The sequence below is a fragment of the Triticum aestivum genome, chromosome 3B (assembly GCF_018294505.1).
Source record: "Triticum aestivum cultivar Chinese Spring chromosome 3B, IWGSC CS RefSeq v2.1, whole genome shotgun sequence".
NCBI lineage: Eukaryota > Viridiplantae > Streptophyta > Magnoliopsida > Poales > Poaceae > Triticum > Triticum aestivum.
This window is the reverse complement of record NC_057801.1, coordinates 780,363,523-780,380,815: the sequence shown is the minus strand read 5'-3', so window position 1 is coordinate 780,380,815 and position 17,293 is coordinate 780,363,523. Positions and strand designations below refer to the sequence as shown.

General features: G+C 42.4%; 1 protein-coding gene across 1 annotated transcript; it reads left to right on the top strand.

The window, feature by feature from the left end:
* Positions 1–13,073: 13,073 nt before the first annotated feature.
* On the top strand, positions 13,074–16,821 carry LOC123066537 (potassium transporter 19). The gene is made up of 8 exons (XM_044489596.1): positions 13,074–13,366; positions 13,497–13,678; positions 13,767–13,989; positions 14,087–14,335; positions 14,632–14,682; positions 14,827–15,140; positions 15,279–15,393; positions 15,475–16,821. The coding sequence occupies exons 2-8, from the start codon at positions 13,571–13,573 to the stop codon at positions 16,650–16,652; spliced, it is 2,238 nt and encodes a 745-aa protein (XP_044345531.1). The 5' UTR covers positions 13,074–13,366; positions 13,497–13,570; the 3' UTR covers positions 16,653–16,821.
* Positions 16,822–17,293: the final 472 nt, after the last annotated feature.

Below are 17,293 nucleotides of genomic sequence, written 5' to 3'. Positions count from 1 at the left end.
AACACAATTGCAAGGACAAGTAGTAGCACAATAGTGTTTCTCTTGGCCATTTCCTCGCTGGATGAGTTGACACATTTTTGTCAGAATTGTCTGATATGTGCATGCAATTAAGCTAGAAAACTAGGTAGTATTTTCATGAATATGAGATATACTAGGTATATGCGATAAGAATATTGACAACAGAAAGTCAAACGGAAAGGTTGAAGATCACAAGCATTTATAGACTTTAAGATGAGATTATATGTATTTATAGAGGTGTAAGATACTACAACTAAGAATTTACTAAGAGTGTAAATGAATTAATTTCTTAGTTGTTGGTTAGTCATGCATTGATTTGGAGATTATATAGATATAATGAAGTGGTTTTCAAAATTATCTCCTGAAAGATTTGTTTCTGCATTCCAGAACTCTAAGGGACTAAAGATCCTAGATGATCAAACAAGATAAATTTCAAGCATGTTGGTTGGCATTAAATTGTGCAAATTTCTAGTAGTTTCTTGTTATTATTCAGAAGCAATAGATCAAACATTTTGCACACAATGAAAAATATTGAACCTAAGGTGCTAGTGGATATATTATTAATTGATTCTATCTATTAAAAGGCCATGCGCTGACACATAGTTAAGTAAAACACATGGTCAATTTAAAAGATATTACTCTGGCCATTGGTCATAATTATAAGCAAAAGTATCTCTCACAACTACTTATTTTCGCGAACACACATGTATTAGTTTGTTTCTAATCTAACAATGCACTTTTTTCTCACTGGGAATCACGAGATTCCAATGTTGGAGCTTACTAAAAATGAATTCTAATTTATTATATCCCACAACTACTATAGAGCACAAACATTAAATCAAACTAGATGATGCCCCGCGCGTTGATGCGGAACCATTTTTAAAAACCAATTGCTGGTAGAGAGCAACCTAAAAAGAAATAAGAAATGCAGCCTACAGATAGAAAAGAAGAAGAAAATGTACATTTTCATATAATTTCCAAAAACAAACCTGATAACATGAAACTGCTGACCGTTAATGGGCTTACTAATAGGTTATCGGCCCGTTACAAAAAGAACTTTCTTAGTACCATTTTCCATCTGTTTTTCTCATATAGCTGTCTGCACCTTGTATTATGCTAAATAAGTAAAACTATTATTATTATCTCTAAGACTTGAAATTAAAGAGTCATGCATCCAGAGTTGAGATCTGAAGTATCAACCAAATGAGATAATGATAGACTAATAAAATTGATGAAGTAGTTTTTTGCAAGGTAACCCAGTAAACTTCGGATTTTCAAAGATGGACATTGTTGAAACTGCGTTGCGCTGAACAGTTTGCTGAATCCGTGGATGATTGGGAAGTAGGGAAAGTCTTGATATGTTGACTCTAACCAAAAGACAACACCATTGGCTTTCAGGGCGATTTAACTCTGTAGTATAGATACTATGACAGTAGTAGCAATCTGAATAAAGGTTACTTGAAATAATAATGTCATACAGAAGCCTCACACCAAGTGCCCAGGCAACCGGAAGCATGCGTAAAGCCATTTTTGTTGTTGCGTCGTAAACCATTGATACTCTTTTGGTCATAGAAGAAATATAAGAGAACTGAGCCGATCATCTCTTGTATGTTTATATTGTAAGAAACATCCTGAGCTCGGTTAATTAATATTTAAAGCTAAACAAAGCCAGAAACATACCTGACCAAAGGACCGCACAGTCGGCAGCCAGCAGCCGCGTTTGAGGCACCCTGTAGGATATTTTGTCGGGTAAATGTCAATTAACGGGAGCAGCAAACATACTGCTAGCAAGAAGCACCAAATCATCCTAGATGAACATCCGTGCCGCCATCAGAAAATCATCGAGCACACTTGTAGCGAGGCTGTTGGAATCTGACCAAATTTGTAATAAACTCACATCGAGCACATGACTATTGTAGTTTTGGACTGTAACAAATACAATCAATCGGAATCCTATGCTCTCTGAATAAGTATGGAAACTAACATAAACTCATTGTGAAAAAAAATTGAGATATGGGAGCTTTTCTACCAATGCGACGAGCAAGAATCCCATGTAGCAAGGAAGAATCCAACTTTGTAAGAACCAATAAACTAATAACCTTGCTAGAAGGACGTTTGGCCGACTGGCCCCTTTGCAGCAGGAGCAAAACCTAACAAAACAAAGAATAAGCTAGAGTAGGCGTAGGGAAAATTGGGGAGGCTAACTATGGTGAGAAGACATCTAGCAGATCGATGCCATCTAGTTCTTCGGCGGCTCAATTGCCTCCATGGCGAAGACTAATGGCCTATGGAAAGGCAACTGCCCCTTCAGTATGCATTTGTGGTGGAAGATGGTGGTTCACGTTCTTCTCTCAAAAGGGAACGCCGAGGGGAAAACTGAGAGCATCAGCAGGGAAGATAATCAGGGCATTAGTGGCCACGATGGCATATAGTGGTTGCCTTGTGGTGCTCTTCGGTTACCAATTATGATTATAAAAAAGAAAGATGGAAACTAAAGAGGGAGGGGGAGTGAAGAGGACGAAGGGGAAGGGTTAGATGCGTGCCATGCTGTAAGTCTCCAATTAAACGACTGATACACCATCCATATTAAACTAAATGATTAAAGGAAAAATTGCTGACATGGCCCATTGAGCGAATGCATGAGGTGGAGTATGGCTGATGTGGGTCATTGCTGATGTGGATAGTGTGCATGTCAAGAGAAATCACATAGTGGGGATGAACTATTTAGGTATTATAGATAGGAGTAATTGCTGATGTGGATAGGCTGCATGTCAAGAGAAATAAGATAGCGGGGATGAACTATTTAGGTGTTATAGATACCCTAGCCTCCTGGACCGACAAATTCATGTTTCAACCCTTGGCCGGCAAGAAATGATTCAGTCATGCGTAATGAAATATTGAAAATGCAGTTAGCTTGGGATAAATGTTACCATGAACCATGACGGTTCAAACCAAATCTACAAGAATTGTTGTGCACTATCCCCCTCTTCAGATAGCAAAGCAATAGTGGGTTTTGCTCCGATAACCTAAATTAGAATCACTCCTAAAAAAGCAAGCACACAGATAAGCGTAACCTCAGTCTATGATAATATACCACAATGCACACGGTTACTATTGTATCGCCGCGTACGACATGATACCACGTCGCATATGTGCCTTTGATTGTATACTATGTGCGCAAACTCTTTTTGAGAGTTAACGGTAGCTACCGATAACGATCCAACCATTTGTATGCTGCTTTAAGATCAGGCCAATAGGCAACTATTATTTCTCGTTTTGGGACAGACAAAATGAATATCGGGTCTAATACAGTTATGGGCCCCACCATTGGTTCTTACATGGCAGATATGGACGTGACAACCCATTCTCTTTTCTCTCACACACGCATGCATGTGTCTCATCTCTCTCCATCACAAAGAAATTCATGGAAATTAGTTCAACTTAGATCATTAAAAATATTTATATCTTTTAAAACATAAGCTTATTTTTGAAATAATTTATATATTTGAAATCGTGGCGCCAAGACTTTAGAACTAAACCAATTTTGATACATTTCAAACACGTTTGAATTTTAATGTTTCACATTTCGTATGTGGAACAAACCTATTTGACTTGAAAAATATGATTTTTGTGAAAGAAGACAGTGGAAAGTGAAATATAGGTTCGGAAAGTGAAAAGAAAATGAAACGGAGATGTCACCTTATGAAACTGATTATTTGAAAATACGGAACAATTTATTTTAAAATAGTGAAATAGTTTTTTTTAACAAATGTGCAATTGAAATAGATGTTTTCTTGTGTGAAATAAGCCTGTGAAAAGTGAAATGCAGGTTTTGAATTGTGAAATTATAACCACAGAAAGTGAAATTGTAATGTATAATTGAGAAAGTGATTATTTGTAAATGTGAAACAATTTATTTCAAATGATAGAAATAGGTTATTTAAAAAATGTGGAATTGAAATAAATATTATTTTTGTGAAACAAGCCAGTGGAAAGTGAAATTAGGTTTTGAATTTTGAAATAGTAACCATATAATTGATATTTTTAATGTATCCGTGTGAAACAGACTGCAATGTGAACCAATTTATTTCAAAAGAGTGAAATAGGTTGTTTGAGAAATGTGCATTTGAAATAGATGTTTGTTTGTGAAAAAGCCACTGAAAAATGAAATGTAGGTTTTGAACTGTGAAATAGAAACTACAAAAAGTGAAATTGTAATGTATCATTGTGAAACTGATTATTTAAAAATGTGGAAGAATTTATTTCAAATAAGTGAAATACTCAAAAAGAATACAAAGTAAACAAATCAATCCATCGATTCGTGTATTGTGACTGTTCTGTTCTTGCCGAGAGATTTCGCCAGATCAAATGTGTACGTGTAAGCGCGTGCGCTACTGCTGGAGATTCGATCAAGCTAGCTGCTTGCCTGCTTTGCACGTATGTGCGCTAGGGAATCCATCCTGCTACCTGTCTGCTAGCTTCGGAGGCTAGCTTTGATGTAGTGGCATTCTAAAACAACGCCACACCCCTTGTAGCCCGGTCGACACGTCGATTCCGGTGACTTGTAGTGAAGTAAACTCTCCATTATCCCTGCTTATTAGTACTCTAAACCTAGGTTTTGATTCTAAATTTGTATTGACCCTCTCGGCCATTATGAGATGAAAATGGTTTGCATTTGACGAGTCAAGGAGGTAGAGAGGAAAATTTTACCCAATTTGTACTAGTTAACCTTCTTCTTCTCTTCTCAATTCTAAAACGTCATTGGTTTCAATCCCTTTTGTATTGCTATCTTCTATTTGCTCTCCCCGGAGTCACCCCAATGTTGCACTAGGCCTCCTTGGAGAGAGGCTTGTCTGGCCCATGGGTCCAGGATACAAGATGCGAGATACAATTCATGCAGGATTGTGCCGTGTTATGTATCCCAATGCAATTAAGCATTTTTTAGTTAAACAATGCATTTAAGCCTTTTTAGTTTAACTCAATGAGAGGCCAAGTGCAACATTGGGGTGACTCCGGAGGGAGCAAATAGGACAAATGTTTCCTATAAGCAGTGGTAGTTACCACCACTTGCGTTTTGTATGTTGTATGTAGTATTTATCATATGTAGTACTCCCTCTGTAAACTAATATAAGAGCGTTTAGATCACTACTTTAGTATTCTAAATGCTCTTATATTAGTTTACAGAGGGAGTATATAACAATGTTTAAGGACGTATAGATACTAATTTTTGGTTAGTATGTACCATATTTTAAGTATATTTTTTTTACGTACAAATATGTACTTATTTCACAAATATAACAAAAACTATGGGCTTATACGCAATTTTTTCATATAACTTGCTTTGAAATATCTTAAATATAGTATATAACATATTTAGAATGATAAAGTAGTATATATACTACTACATGATAGTATATGAAACATGTGGGGTAACTACCACGGGTGGTAGGATGGATTTTCCCTAGAACTACCCCGGCTTGTCTTTCCACCATTCGATTGCATATTTGCATTAGAGGTCAATCCATCACAGATTATTGATTTGGAAATAATTACATAGTTTGGAAAACAGTGGGTTATAAAAATAATCATATATGGATACCATTAAATATGGTCCAACACGCCATGCATGTTAACACTTTTTTAGCAAGCAAAAAAATACCAATGCAGGGCATCCTTCGTTGTTGAGAGACGTTAGTAATACAAATTGGAGAGAGAAAATGTCCTTGGGTACACGTATATTTTTTCATATTTGTATGATCTGACTTATGTTGTATGGTTAGCTGGACACATACAACATTTTTATTATTCCAAATTAAGATAGTATTTTCTTTCCTACAATTTTATCACTTCGGGTATTAGATACCTATGGATGCCATATTTCACGTACCGAGGTATATACGAAACCAGATTTTTACTTTCTACATGTTGACGGGATCCTACAATATTTTCCTACCCTTTTTCACATAGGTATATATACACGCGCATACACATTGGGTATACTGTTTTATTTTTAAGTTTGCTGGGTATATACAAGGAGATTTGTGATTATGTCGTATATCCCTAATAAAGGTAACAAATCATGTGTGGGTATCAGCTTGCATCGTACAATCCTAATAAAAGTAAAAAAACTTGGATCACATTTTACATCATTTGTTTCACCTTAATATATATAGGGAAATTAGTCGTGAAAAAGTGTCACCCGGCATAATTTTTTTACTAGATACCTTGCAAAGTAAAACATTAGAAAAATAAATAATAACATCCTAATTATACATACAAATGTTTGGACGATGTTTTGTATTATTTGATTGTATCTGATATCTTAAAAATCAGAGGATATATACATACCCTTTTCATTTCATTCGGTACATACATACCCTTGGGCATCTCAGTATCTAGGTATCGTCAAAATGTGAGAGACACAAAGATGCATAGGTTACCAGAAATATCTGGGTATATACATTGCATCTCATTAGCAAGTATTTGACACCTCGGGCATGTGCCAATGATTTGAAGCATGTACACCTTTACATAAATACTCATGATATTTTCGAGGTATCTACATACTCACGATATCTCTGGATATATTCATTATGTCTTGTTAGTAGGTATATCCATAATTTTTATTTGCTATAATACAACGGGTGTGTATATTCTTAGTACATATAATACCATGGGTATATATATATATATATATTTTTCATTAAACAATACTTATGGTACGTGAATATTTTTATTTGATATAATTGCCCGTGTATGTGTATATTTTCATTAGGTATAATACATCAACATAATATTTGGAAAGGGATTATTGCTAGGAAATCAACATAATATCTTTTTGGAAAACAATTATTGACAGCAGTGCATGCAAATGAAAATTGGAAATCTATTGTTTCATTGATTGCACACCATGCACAAATAAAAATGGCTTGCCATAAATGGTCTAGGTGCCCGTGCAACTAGGTGCCCCATCAAACCATGTCAATCAAAATACCCAAAGGGCGGATCCAATTAATCTCATCAATCAAACCATGTCAATCCAATAACCTATATTGCTCCATTGGTAAGCGCTCAACATGTTTAACATGCAATTAATATCATACCAAGTACTATCAACTTTTCTACTAATCACATAATTAATGTCTAATTCATATCCTACCTATATCTACGTGCAAGTAATTTCCTTCCTAATATCAACATGCATTGCACGTACGCATTTACTAGTTAAGCTAACTACCGTTAACAGATTAAAACATGCTAAACACTAATCACCATGGCTCAGTAGTCTACTTCCTGCGAGGGAATGCTTTGTTCAAACTTTTGTATGGGACTTTTTCAAACTTGTGACGCACACTCACGTTAATGATGTGTCGGTAGATTTTCCCCAAAAATGACAATCAATTCATGATTAATGATTGGGCAGCCTGTTGATGATTTAAGAAACTTGTTACTTTTTGTAAGACACGAATAATACATTATTGGACACATTGCATGCAATGTAAGTTTGACAGTAGTAGTGTTTTACGGTGGTTGGCGGTCTCTCATGTGGAGGCTAAAATCATGAGACCATATTGCTATTGTTGGATATTCAAAAAATATTGATACAATATTTTTTAGAACATATGTTGTTACAATTCCAAATTTTGGTGTGTTTTTCTAAATACCAAATGTTATATATGGTCTTACATAAAAAATCCTTGGTGGCAAAAAAATACATACAATCACCTCAAAAGTACTAGAGATGTCCTCATAAGGCATGATTTTTCCACATGGGTTACTGAGCTCCATGAAACTTAAAATAATACTCTCTGCTATATTTTATGCTATGTATAGAGTGTATGCTACAATATGTTTTGACTCGCTTGTTAACCTATAGAGATACAATTAATGGTCTTGCCCGGACAAAATGACGAGTACTACAGGCAAATCATGTGCATGGCAAAGGGTTATGATTACTAAACCATGGTATAGTGGACAACAATGATGAGGTGTTTTTACGGTATTTCAATTTCTGGTAGATGACTTGCTTTCGGATGCCTCCCATTCATAGTGGATTGCACCGCTCTAATTCATCGAAATTGTCAATGCGCCATCTCTCACTCTCAAAATTAGTTGGTAGAGTCCATATTATCCTGACTCATAGCTAGGAGGATACAAGACTTTAGAGCAAGTGTGTCTTTTATAAAGGCATGTCATGTTTACTCCATGGAAGGTTGGTGAGCGCATTGGTTATTCATCTGTTAATCGTGACCATATCCTCGAAACTATGTTGTACCCGAGCATTAGTTTCTCTATCTATAAAGAGATTTGGATATATGCGTGTGTGCTATATTCCAGAGTCCCTTCTCACTCAAGTGAGAACACTCACACTCATTTTCAAAGCTAGTGGGAGATGGTTGTGTTTGGTGCCTTTACCGAGTAGCATGCATCGACATGCTCACATTCATACAACATATATAATTTGTGTCATTGATCATTTCATCGGAGCATATGAAGGACAACGCCTAGTAGGTTACTCCAAATAGTCTAGAAGAGTGGAGAAAAAAGATTTTAACATTAGTTGGTGGATGACGTTGCCAACGATAATGAATACTAGGGCGACACTGGGTAACCCAAAATAATTAGTTTCTCGCGGTTAATCCATTTACCACATAATCCAATAACGAGAATTCAAATTCGGCATGAACAAAGGATATTCTCAATCCAGGAACCAAATGGGGCGGGAGGTGTGTTTACACTAGTTGTTACCCTGGTGTACTAGAAGATGGATAAAGGAACTCTAGAAATCAACATATTAAATGTTCTCATAGACCCAGTGATTGCCACAAACACTTCATTTTTGTAGGACTTTGTTAGGTGCCAAGCACAAAGGTTCATAGATATATAGTAATAATCTTTCCTTGGTAACTAATCTAAATCTATGAGTCCGTAGGAAAGTAAAAGGTGATCACAAAATATCAACGAGATTGTGGTATGTGTGTCATGAGTTGTCTGCCATGCAAGACTATAAAGTTCAGTACAATTCTTAAGACCCTTCCCCCTAATTACTCATCCAAAGAGTCTATCACTTCACGATTACTTCTATAGTTAATTTTACACATTAATTAAATTTAAATATTTATGGATCTTATTAAAATCTATTTATTGTTCTTCAACTTGCTTCATTGATGGTTGTATTACAATTATGTTTGTGTATTACTACAATATCATGCATCTTCCTGCCTCCATGCATATACTCATAATAATCTCATTGTCTTTCTTGGCTGCCCTTCTTAGGGCGCTCCCAATGCTAGTCTCTTAGCAGGGGTTCATAGGTAAAATGCTAATGTGTCGCATCAATTAAAGAAGAAATAGAAGGGAGTTGTATCTTACCGAAGGCACGACTCTTAGCATGTTTCTCTACACTCTGTAATTAACGCTTTGTTCTGCTGTGGCTTCTTATGTTTCTCTTCTTCCATTCTCTCTACAACTAGGCCACAATATTAAAATGCATATGTAATCCATAAACTAATTAAATAAAACATCACTTAAAAACAACACCTAAGAGACGATGCATTGGGTGATTGAGAATTTTATTACTCGCCTAGGACGAATAGTTAAGAGCCAATGCATTGGGAGTGCCCTGAGACGATGTCATTATAGTTGTATATTAATTGAAAATTGTTAAAAGTTACTAACCTCATTTCAAAAATACAGGGCATTTAGATATGGACATATTTTCCAAGGTTCAAGAATGATCAATTGTTATATGTATATGATAATAAAACTGTATGTGTTGAATGTTTTCATAAACATTTAATGATCTAATTTGTGCGTAACAAGTACAAATGGTTTCTCACTAATTAGTTGTTGAACATTTGAAAGTTTGAGCGTAAGCTTTCTAGAAGGTCATGCATTTGGAACATGTGCAGTTCACTTACTCAGCTCACCATAGCTTGTTGTTCTTTTACATAGCTATGTGCTTTGCATCGAAATACTATTTGCATAGTTGAAACATCTCTTTATGCATGTGACAAGATTTGTTGCTTCCAACCTTTAGAGGTACTAGAACCCGACGATTGCTTGCCAACTCGCTATAAATCTTCTTTGTTACCAGCATGCGGTCTATCTTGAGACAATTCCATATACGCAAGAGTTGGGATATTATCCATGACAAGGTGCCACGAACCCAAGGAAATGTCATGTTTTACATATTTTTCTGGTGACTTGAGGTGATGTACCACCACCAAACAAATCACGTACGACCACCAATGATTGTCATGTCGGTGTATACATTATGTCTCACTCTGTTGTTAATTGTTATCATTGTGCTATATGCCAACATAGTTCATGGAGACCTAAGTGCTAAAGGAAGACTTGATAACAACCCATTGGTATCGAAGATCAGCGCCGCCCGTGCTTCCTCTTGTATGATATCTTTTATTTGCAACCCATTGGTAACAAAGATGAGTATTTTTTTTAGTTCAAAAAATGCTAGAAATAGTCATTTTGTAAGTTGAGCTGCCACATGTGTGATTACTCATTTTTGTTAGATAGACAATCAGTGTGCTGTTTTTTCAGGGCAGTGTGTTATTTTACCGAAAAACTACTTTCGCTCCGCTTTATAGATAAGGCCGCAACAGTTATGTATCATTCGAACACAACAAAACACAACACAAACACTAAGGTCCACCAATAGGAAAACAAGCAGTGTTAAAAGCTGGGGGCAACAACACAGTAAGCCCACTTAAAAGATAAAAGTGTCAAGGTGGATAGATAGCAATTAGAGGCCACGAAGCCAACGCCATGAAGGTCCTTGTGAGCGTGTCGATGGCTGGCCCTCACACCTTTTGCTCAGAGCTTTCCATAGCTGGATGAAACCACATTGTTTATAAATAGCGTTAGTCGCCCGAGCTAGGTGAACATGCTCAATGACAAGCTTATTTATAATGCGAGAATGGGTTCAAGCCAGCATCCAAAGGACAACCACATCAACCTCCTGTTCTGACCAGAACAGGCGTTGATCACAGAACATGTGTCCGTGAAGTCTGCTGCGCAGCAGCCATTGTCCTAGACTTCGCGGATGCAGCTCCAAAGAAATTGAGTGGAGATACAAGAGAAGAGAATATGGCGAGTGAATTGCAAAAAACATCGTCACTTCAGGCTAGGGTTGCAGAAACCACACATCTACAGAATTGTGCCAAAAACCACTATTTTCTTATCTAACTTTTTGCAAAAAAACACTAGTTGACTGCTTTAGCCCATTTAATGATGATTATGACAGGTGGAGCCCACTTTTGTTGACGTGGCGTAACGGTTCGAGATGAACGTCGTTAGATGCTTTTTTTTTTTGCCAAAAACTCCCCCAAACTCTGCTCGCTGCTCAGCCGGCGTATGAACTCCCCCCGCCGCCGCCGGCATGCCCTGCTAACGCCGCCGCCCCTCCCTCCCCGACCTGCCGCCGTCTTCAAGCTAGATCCGCCGCCGTCGCCAAGCATATCAGGCGAGGGAGGCCGTCGCGAAGAGGGAGGCCAGCGCCGCCCCATGCCCGTCCCTCTCCGATGCCGCTCCACGCCCATCCCTCTCAGGCGCCACCCAATGCTTGTCCCTCTTCGACGCCGCCCCACGCCCGTCCCTCTCCGGCGTCGCCCCATGCCCATCCCTCTCCAGCGCCGCCCGACCTGCATCACGGGAGATGGGACGCCCCTGTCTGCCAGCGCACGACCCCAGGGCCGCCCCTGTCCGCCGGCGCACCACCTGGCGACGTCCCTGTCCGCCTGCAGACGACCCTGCGGCCGCCCCTGTCCGCCGGCGCACGACCCTCGAGCACGCCCCGCCGCACGACCCAGACGAGGTCATCAACCCCCTGCTGTTGTGGCTCATCTGCGGCGGCGACCCAGGCGGGAGCTTGCGGTGGCTTCGGCCATGGAGGCAAGTGGCGCCGCGCGCCCCCTCGCCGGCGACAAGAACCATGGCCGGCCGGGGTAATGCTGCTCTGCTCGCCTGCTCGGGGTAGACAAATCAAGGAGCTGATTGCTTTTTTTGATTTTTGACTAAGGGGGTCTTTGGAAGGGGAGCCTTGGCGCAGTGGTAAAGCTGCTGCCTTGTGACCATGAGGTCATGGGTTCAAGTCCTGGAAACAACCTCTTACAGAAATGTAGGGAAAGGCTGCGTACTATAGACCCAAAGTGGTCGGACCCTTCCCTGGACCCTGCGCAAGCGGGAGCTACATGCACCAGGACTAAGGGGGTCTTTGTAAAATTATAGTGTTTGTTTTGTAAGTCTAGAAAACTCCTCATCTAACGGCGTCGAACTTAACCGTTACGCCACGTCATCATTTACGGGACCCACCTGTCATAATCATGCTCAAAACGATCTAAGCCGTCAATTAGTGTTTTTTGCAAAAAATTAGACAAAAAATTAGTGGTTTTTGGCACAATTCCGTAGATGTGTGGTTCCTGCAACCCTAGCCTGAAGTGTCGATGTTTTTTGCAATTCACTCGAATATGGCTCATGTCTTCTGCAACCTCATAAAGAGGACATTGGCCATCTCGTGCGTGCCGCTTCAAAACTTGATCACCGTTGGCAGTGTGTTATTTTTCAACTAGTGAAACTCCGCGCGAGTTTGTGCATGAACAGTTTTAACGTCGTCCCTCTTACTTCCTCTTTTCACATGAAAGGCGAGAGTATATAATAGGTCTAAGACATCGATCTCATTAAGTAGTGGGTCTAAGTAATTTTTACCTTTTTACCTCCCGTGTAAAAAGAGGAGGTAAAAAAAAAGAGAGACAATGTTAAAATTGCTCCTCGGACATACAAACCTGCTGCCAAGATGTCCAAAAAAAAGAAAAAGAAAAACTGTTGCCACAATGGTCGTATGTAATAGTACGTGGTAAGATCCGTCGAAGAAAGAGTCACGGGGAATCTTTCCGATCCCGTGGGCATGTCCGGCTCCTTCCATCCTGGCTGAGGATCAGTTCCACCACCACGTCCAAAACTCCGAGTCCAAAACAGAAAAAACCAACGCGAGAACGGAAAAAACAGAAAGCAACGGACGCGAGAACGCCAAACACGGCAAGCCCGCCAAACGGCCGGAAAACTTTCCGTGCGTTAACGACGAGCTGGCGCGCTGGAGCCGTGCAGACGCGGGCAGCTGAGGCAGGGCTTGCCTGGTTCTGCTTCTTCTCCCCACTGCCAACGTAGTGTTCAGACCAAGGCTCTCACCGGGTTGGCCGGCGCGTCCATGGCGTTTGGCCGCGTGTATATAAGCCGGCAGAGGCGCGGCAGGCAAAGGAGTCGCCGCCTGCTGCTCTCCGGCCGCCGGGCGTGAGGAAGATCGCGTTGCCGCTGCTTCGGATCCTTCCTTCCGGTATATACGACTATCCCTCCTCATTTCTTCCATCTCTTTACTGTTTGTCATTGTCTCTCGATTTTGGACGAGCTTATCGACCGTGCCCGTCGTCGTTGTTGTTCATCTGATGAAACCACCCTTCCGATAGTGTATAGTTTTGACGATCCTGTCAATCGAAGATCAGTAAGTCAGTCTAAAACCTGTCGATCAAAGACGAGAGAGATGTCAGTCCAAGCCGAGGGCGCGGCAGGCGCGGAGAGGATAGCGCCCCGCGACTCGCTCTACGGGGACGCGGAGAAGGTCTCCGACGACAAGCACCACGGCTTCGCGGTCAGCACCTCAACTTAGCCTGTGCCACGGCCGATGTTAATGGCCGGCTGCTGTCTGTGACTGACTTTATGTGGGGCGGCGCATGCAGGCGGGCTGGTGGCAGACGCTGCAGCTGGCGTTCCAGAGCATCGGCGTGGTGTACGGCGACGTGGGGACGTCGCCGCTGTACGTGTACTCGAGCACCTTCCCGGGCGGCATCCGGCACCCGGACGACCTCCTCGGCGTCCTATCCCTCATCCTCTACACCCTCGTCCTCCTGCCCATGCTCAAGTACGTCTTCATCGTCCTCTACGCCAACGACAACGGCGACGGTGAGCGACACACCCTTCCATATCTTTTGTTCGTTGGTTTGGTTCACGGGCCGGCCGCCGGCGTGACATGACACTGATTGTGATTGGTGCATTTCAGGAGGAACGTTCGCCCTCTACTCGCTGATCTCCCGGTACGCCAAGATACGGATGATCCCGAACCAGCAGGCCGAGGACGCGTCCGTGTCCAACTACAGCATGGAGGAGCCCAACTCCCAGATGAGGAGGGCGCAGTGGGTGAAGCACAGGCTCGAGTCCAGCAAAGCCGCAAAGATCGCGCTCTTCACCATCACCATCCTCGGCACCTCCATGGTCATGGGCGACGGCACCCTCACACCCGCAATCTCTGGTACGTATCATTAAAATTCTGACGTCAATTTTTTAGGCATGAAAAACCTGATGTCATATTTTTAGCCATGAATTTTTTTATGTCAAATTATATTGACGTGATGATGCCAAATTTAGTTTGCAAGCATGGTAATTTTCTGACAAAAAGAGAACCGAGACGGATTGCCATGCTCGCCAACTAAACTTGTCATCCCGGCGAACATATATTCGGGTCCATTCAGGAATCAGGACTCACATAACTAAGTTAATATATTTGGATACTAATTAATCTGATGGATGTCTGCGTTCTTGCGACAGTACTCTCTGCGGTGAGCGGGATCAGGGAGAAAGCGCCCAACTTGACGCAATGTATGTTGTGTAAATGTCATCTTGTTCACAATCATACATACATCACTGTACTCAAAGTTCCCAAGAATAACCAACCAAAGTTGCCCATAATTTTCATTGGGATTGGAATAACTTTGTCGAAATTTTGGTTTGTTGTAAAAACAGCGGAAGTGGTGTGGATCTCGGTGGCCATCCTGTTCCTGCTCTTCTCGGTGCAGCGCTTTGGGACGGACAAGGTCGGCTACTCCTTCGCGCCGATCATCTCGGTGTGGTTCATCTTCATCGCCGGTATCGGGGCGTACAACCTCGCTGCCCACGACGTCACCGTCCTCAGGGCCTTCAACCCCAAGTACATAGTAGACTACTTCGGGAGGAACGGCAAGGAGGCATGGGTCTCGCTCGGGGGCGTCGTCCTCTGCATCACAGGCACGGAGGCCATGTTCGCGGACCTTGGCCATTTCAACATCAGGGCCATTCAGGTTCGGTTCCATACTAGTGTCAAAAAAAAGTGTTACATTATGAGATGGAGGGACTAGCTTTTATCTTTTTTTTTTTTAAACACAGCGCTCACATAGAGAGCACGAGTGAACTTCTCTTGATTTTTGGGCATGTTGCAGCTGAGCTTCACCTTCATCCTCTTCCCCTCCGTCGCACTGTGCTACATGGGTCAGGCATCCTACCTGCGCAAATTCCCACAAGACGTCGGCGACACCTTCTACAAATCTATCCCAGGTCTGCAGTACAACCATTTTTTACAGCTGCAACAAGATCGAATTGAAACTGAAAAGAACAATCTGTGTAACTAATTTTCAGCGGCGATGTTTTGGCCGACGTTCATCGTGGCAATCATGGCGGCCATCATCGCGAGCCAGGCCATGCTGTCCGGCGCGTTCGCCATCCTGTCCAAGGCGCTCTCCCTGGGCTGCTTCCCGAGGGTAAAGGTGGTGCACACCTCCAAGAAGTACTCGGGGCAGGTGTACATCCCGGAGGTGAACTTCCTCATCGGCGCCGCCAGCATCATCGTCACCCTCGCCTTCCAGACCACCACCAACATCGGCAACGCCTACGGGATATGCGTCGTGACGGTCTTCTCCATCACGACGCACCTCATGACGGTGGTGATGCTGCTCATCTGGAAGAAGAACATCGCCTTCGTCGTGGGCTTCTACATCATCTTCGGGCTCGCCGAGTTCCTCTACCTGTCGTCCATCCTCTCCAAATTTGTCGAGGGAGGGTACCTTCCCTTCTGCTTCTCCCTGGTGCTCATGGCGCTCATGGCCACATGGCACTACGTCTACGTCAAGCGCTACTGGTACGAGCTCGACCGGGTGGTGCCAGCGGCCGAGCTCACGGCGCTCTTGGCCCGCCGCAACGTGCAGCGGGTGCCCGGCGTGGGCCTTCTCTACTCGGAGCTTGTCCAGGGCATCCCTCCCGTTTTCCCATGCCTGGTTGACAAAATCCCATCGGTGCATGCAGTCTTCGTCTTCATGTCCATCAAGAACCTCCCCATCCCACGGGTGGCGCTGCCCGAGCGCTTCATCTTCCGTAGGGTCGGCCCCGCCGAGCACCGCATGTTCCGCTGCGTGGCGCGGTACGGTTACACTGATCAGATCGAGGGCACCAAGGAGTTCTCGGCGTTCCTCATCGAGGGCCTCAAGTTGTTCGTCCACGATGAGGCGGCCTTCTCCTGCCCGCACACCGACAATGGCGGCGATAACAACAACAACAACGACGACAACGATGCTCGGCGGTTAGAGCAGGCGGTGGTTGCAGAGGAGGAGAAGCGGTTCATCGACGCGGAGGTGGAGCGTGGGGTGGTGTACCTGATGGGCGAGGCGGAGGTGGCGGCAGCGCCGGGGTCGTCGGGGTTGAAGAGGATCGTGGTCAACTACGTGTACACCTTCTTGAGGAAGAACCTCAGCGAGAGCCACAAAGCGCTCTCCATCCCCAAGGACCAGCTGCTCAAGGTCGGGATCACCTATGAGATATAGATCACTTTGCATTCAGTGTTCTTTTTGCAAAACTTGTTGGTTTGTGATGGTGTAGTTTTAGCAGATGGGATGGATTAATATTCCCTGAATGATTTCCGTACACCACTTGCTTTGGTACATGTGACGTACACATGATGCCACCACATGAAAAGACTCAGCAAATCCTTTATCAAGTACTCCCTCTGTAAACAAATACTCCCCGCGACAATAGTTTCAGAGCGGAGGGAGTATAAAATGTTTTAGAACGACTACATAAAGAAATATAAGAGTGTTTAGATCACAGTTTCTTTCTAGAGGAAATACATTTTAATCTCCGTCGATAGTGCTGGTACTCGGCATATACGGTGAGTGCACGAGTGCACATTCTTCACCAATTACTACGATGAAGTGCATGTACGTTTTTTGAAGTGAAGAAGTGCATGCAAGCTGATGTGTGTCGTCGTGCTTGCACCGTGACCTTACCGTCACGCACAAAGGCACAATCACAAACCCTGTAAAAACTTTCCGTCCAGTCCTACAAGCCTTAATGGAATGTTTGATTAAACAGACTGAGAGGGTGTTTGTTTCCAGGGACTTATTGGTTTAGGGACTTAAAAAAGTTTCTATAAGTCCCATCTAAACCAAACAGGAGAGACTTATTG

Excerpts from the sequence above, each read along its gene's own strand:
- LOC123066537 (XM_044489596.1), top strand. The coding sequence starts at position 13,571 with ATGTCAGTCCAAGCCGAGGGCGCGGCAGGCGCGGAGAGGATAGCGCCC. Across the intron at positions 13,679-13,766 it reads ACAAGCACCACGGCTTCGCG|GCGGGCTGGTGGCAGACGCT; the intron begins GTCAGCACCTCA and ends CGGCGCATGCAG. Across the intron at positions 15,394-15,474 it reads CTTCTACAAATCTATCCCAG|CGGCGATGTTTTGGCCGACG; the intron begins GTCTGCAGTACA and ends ACTAATTTTCAG.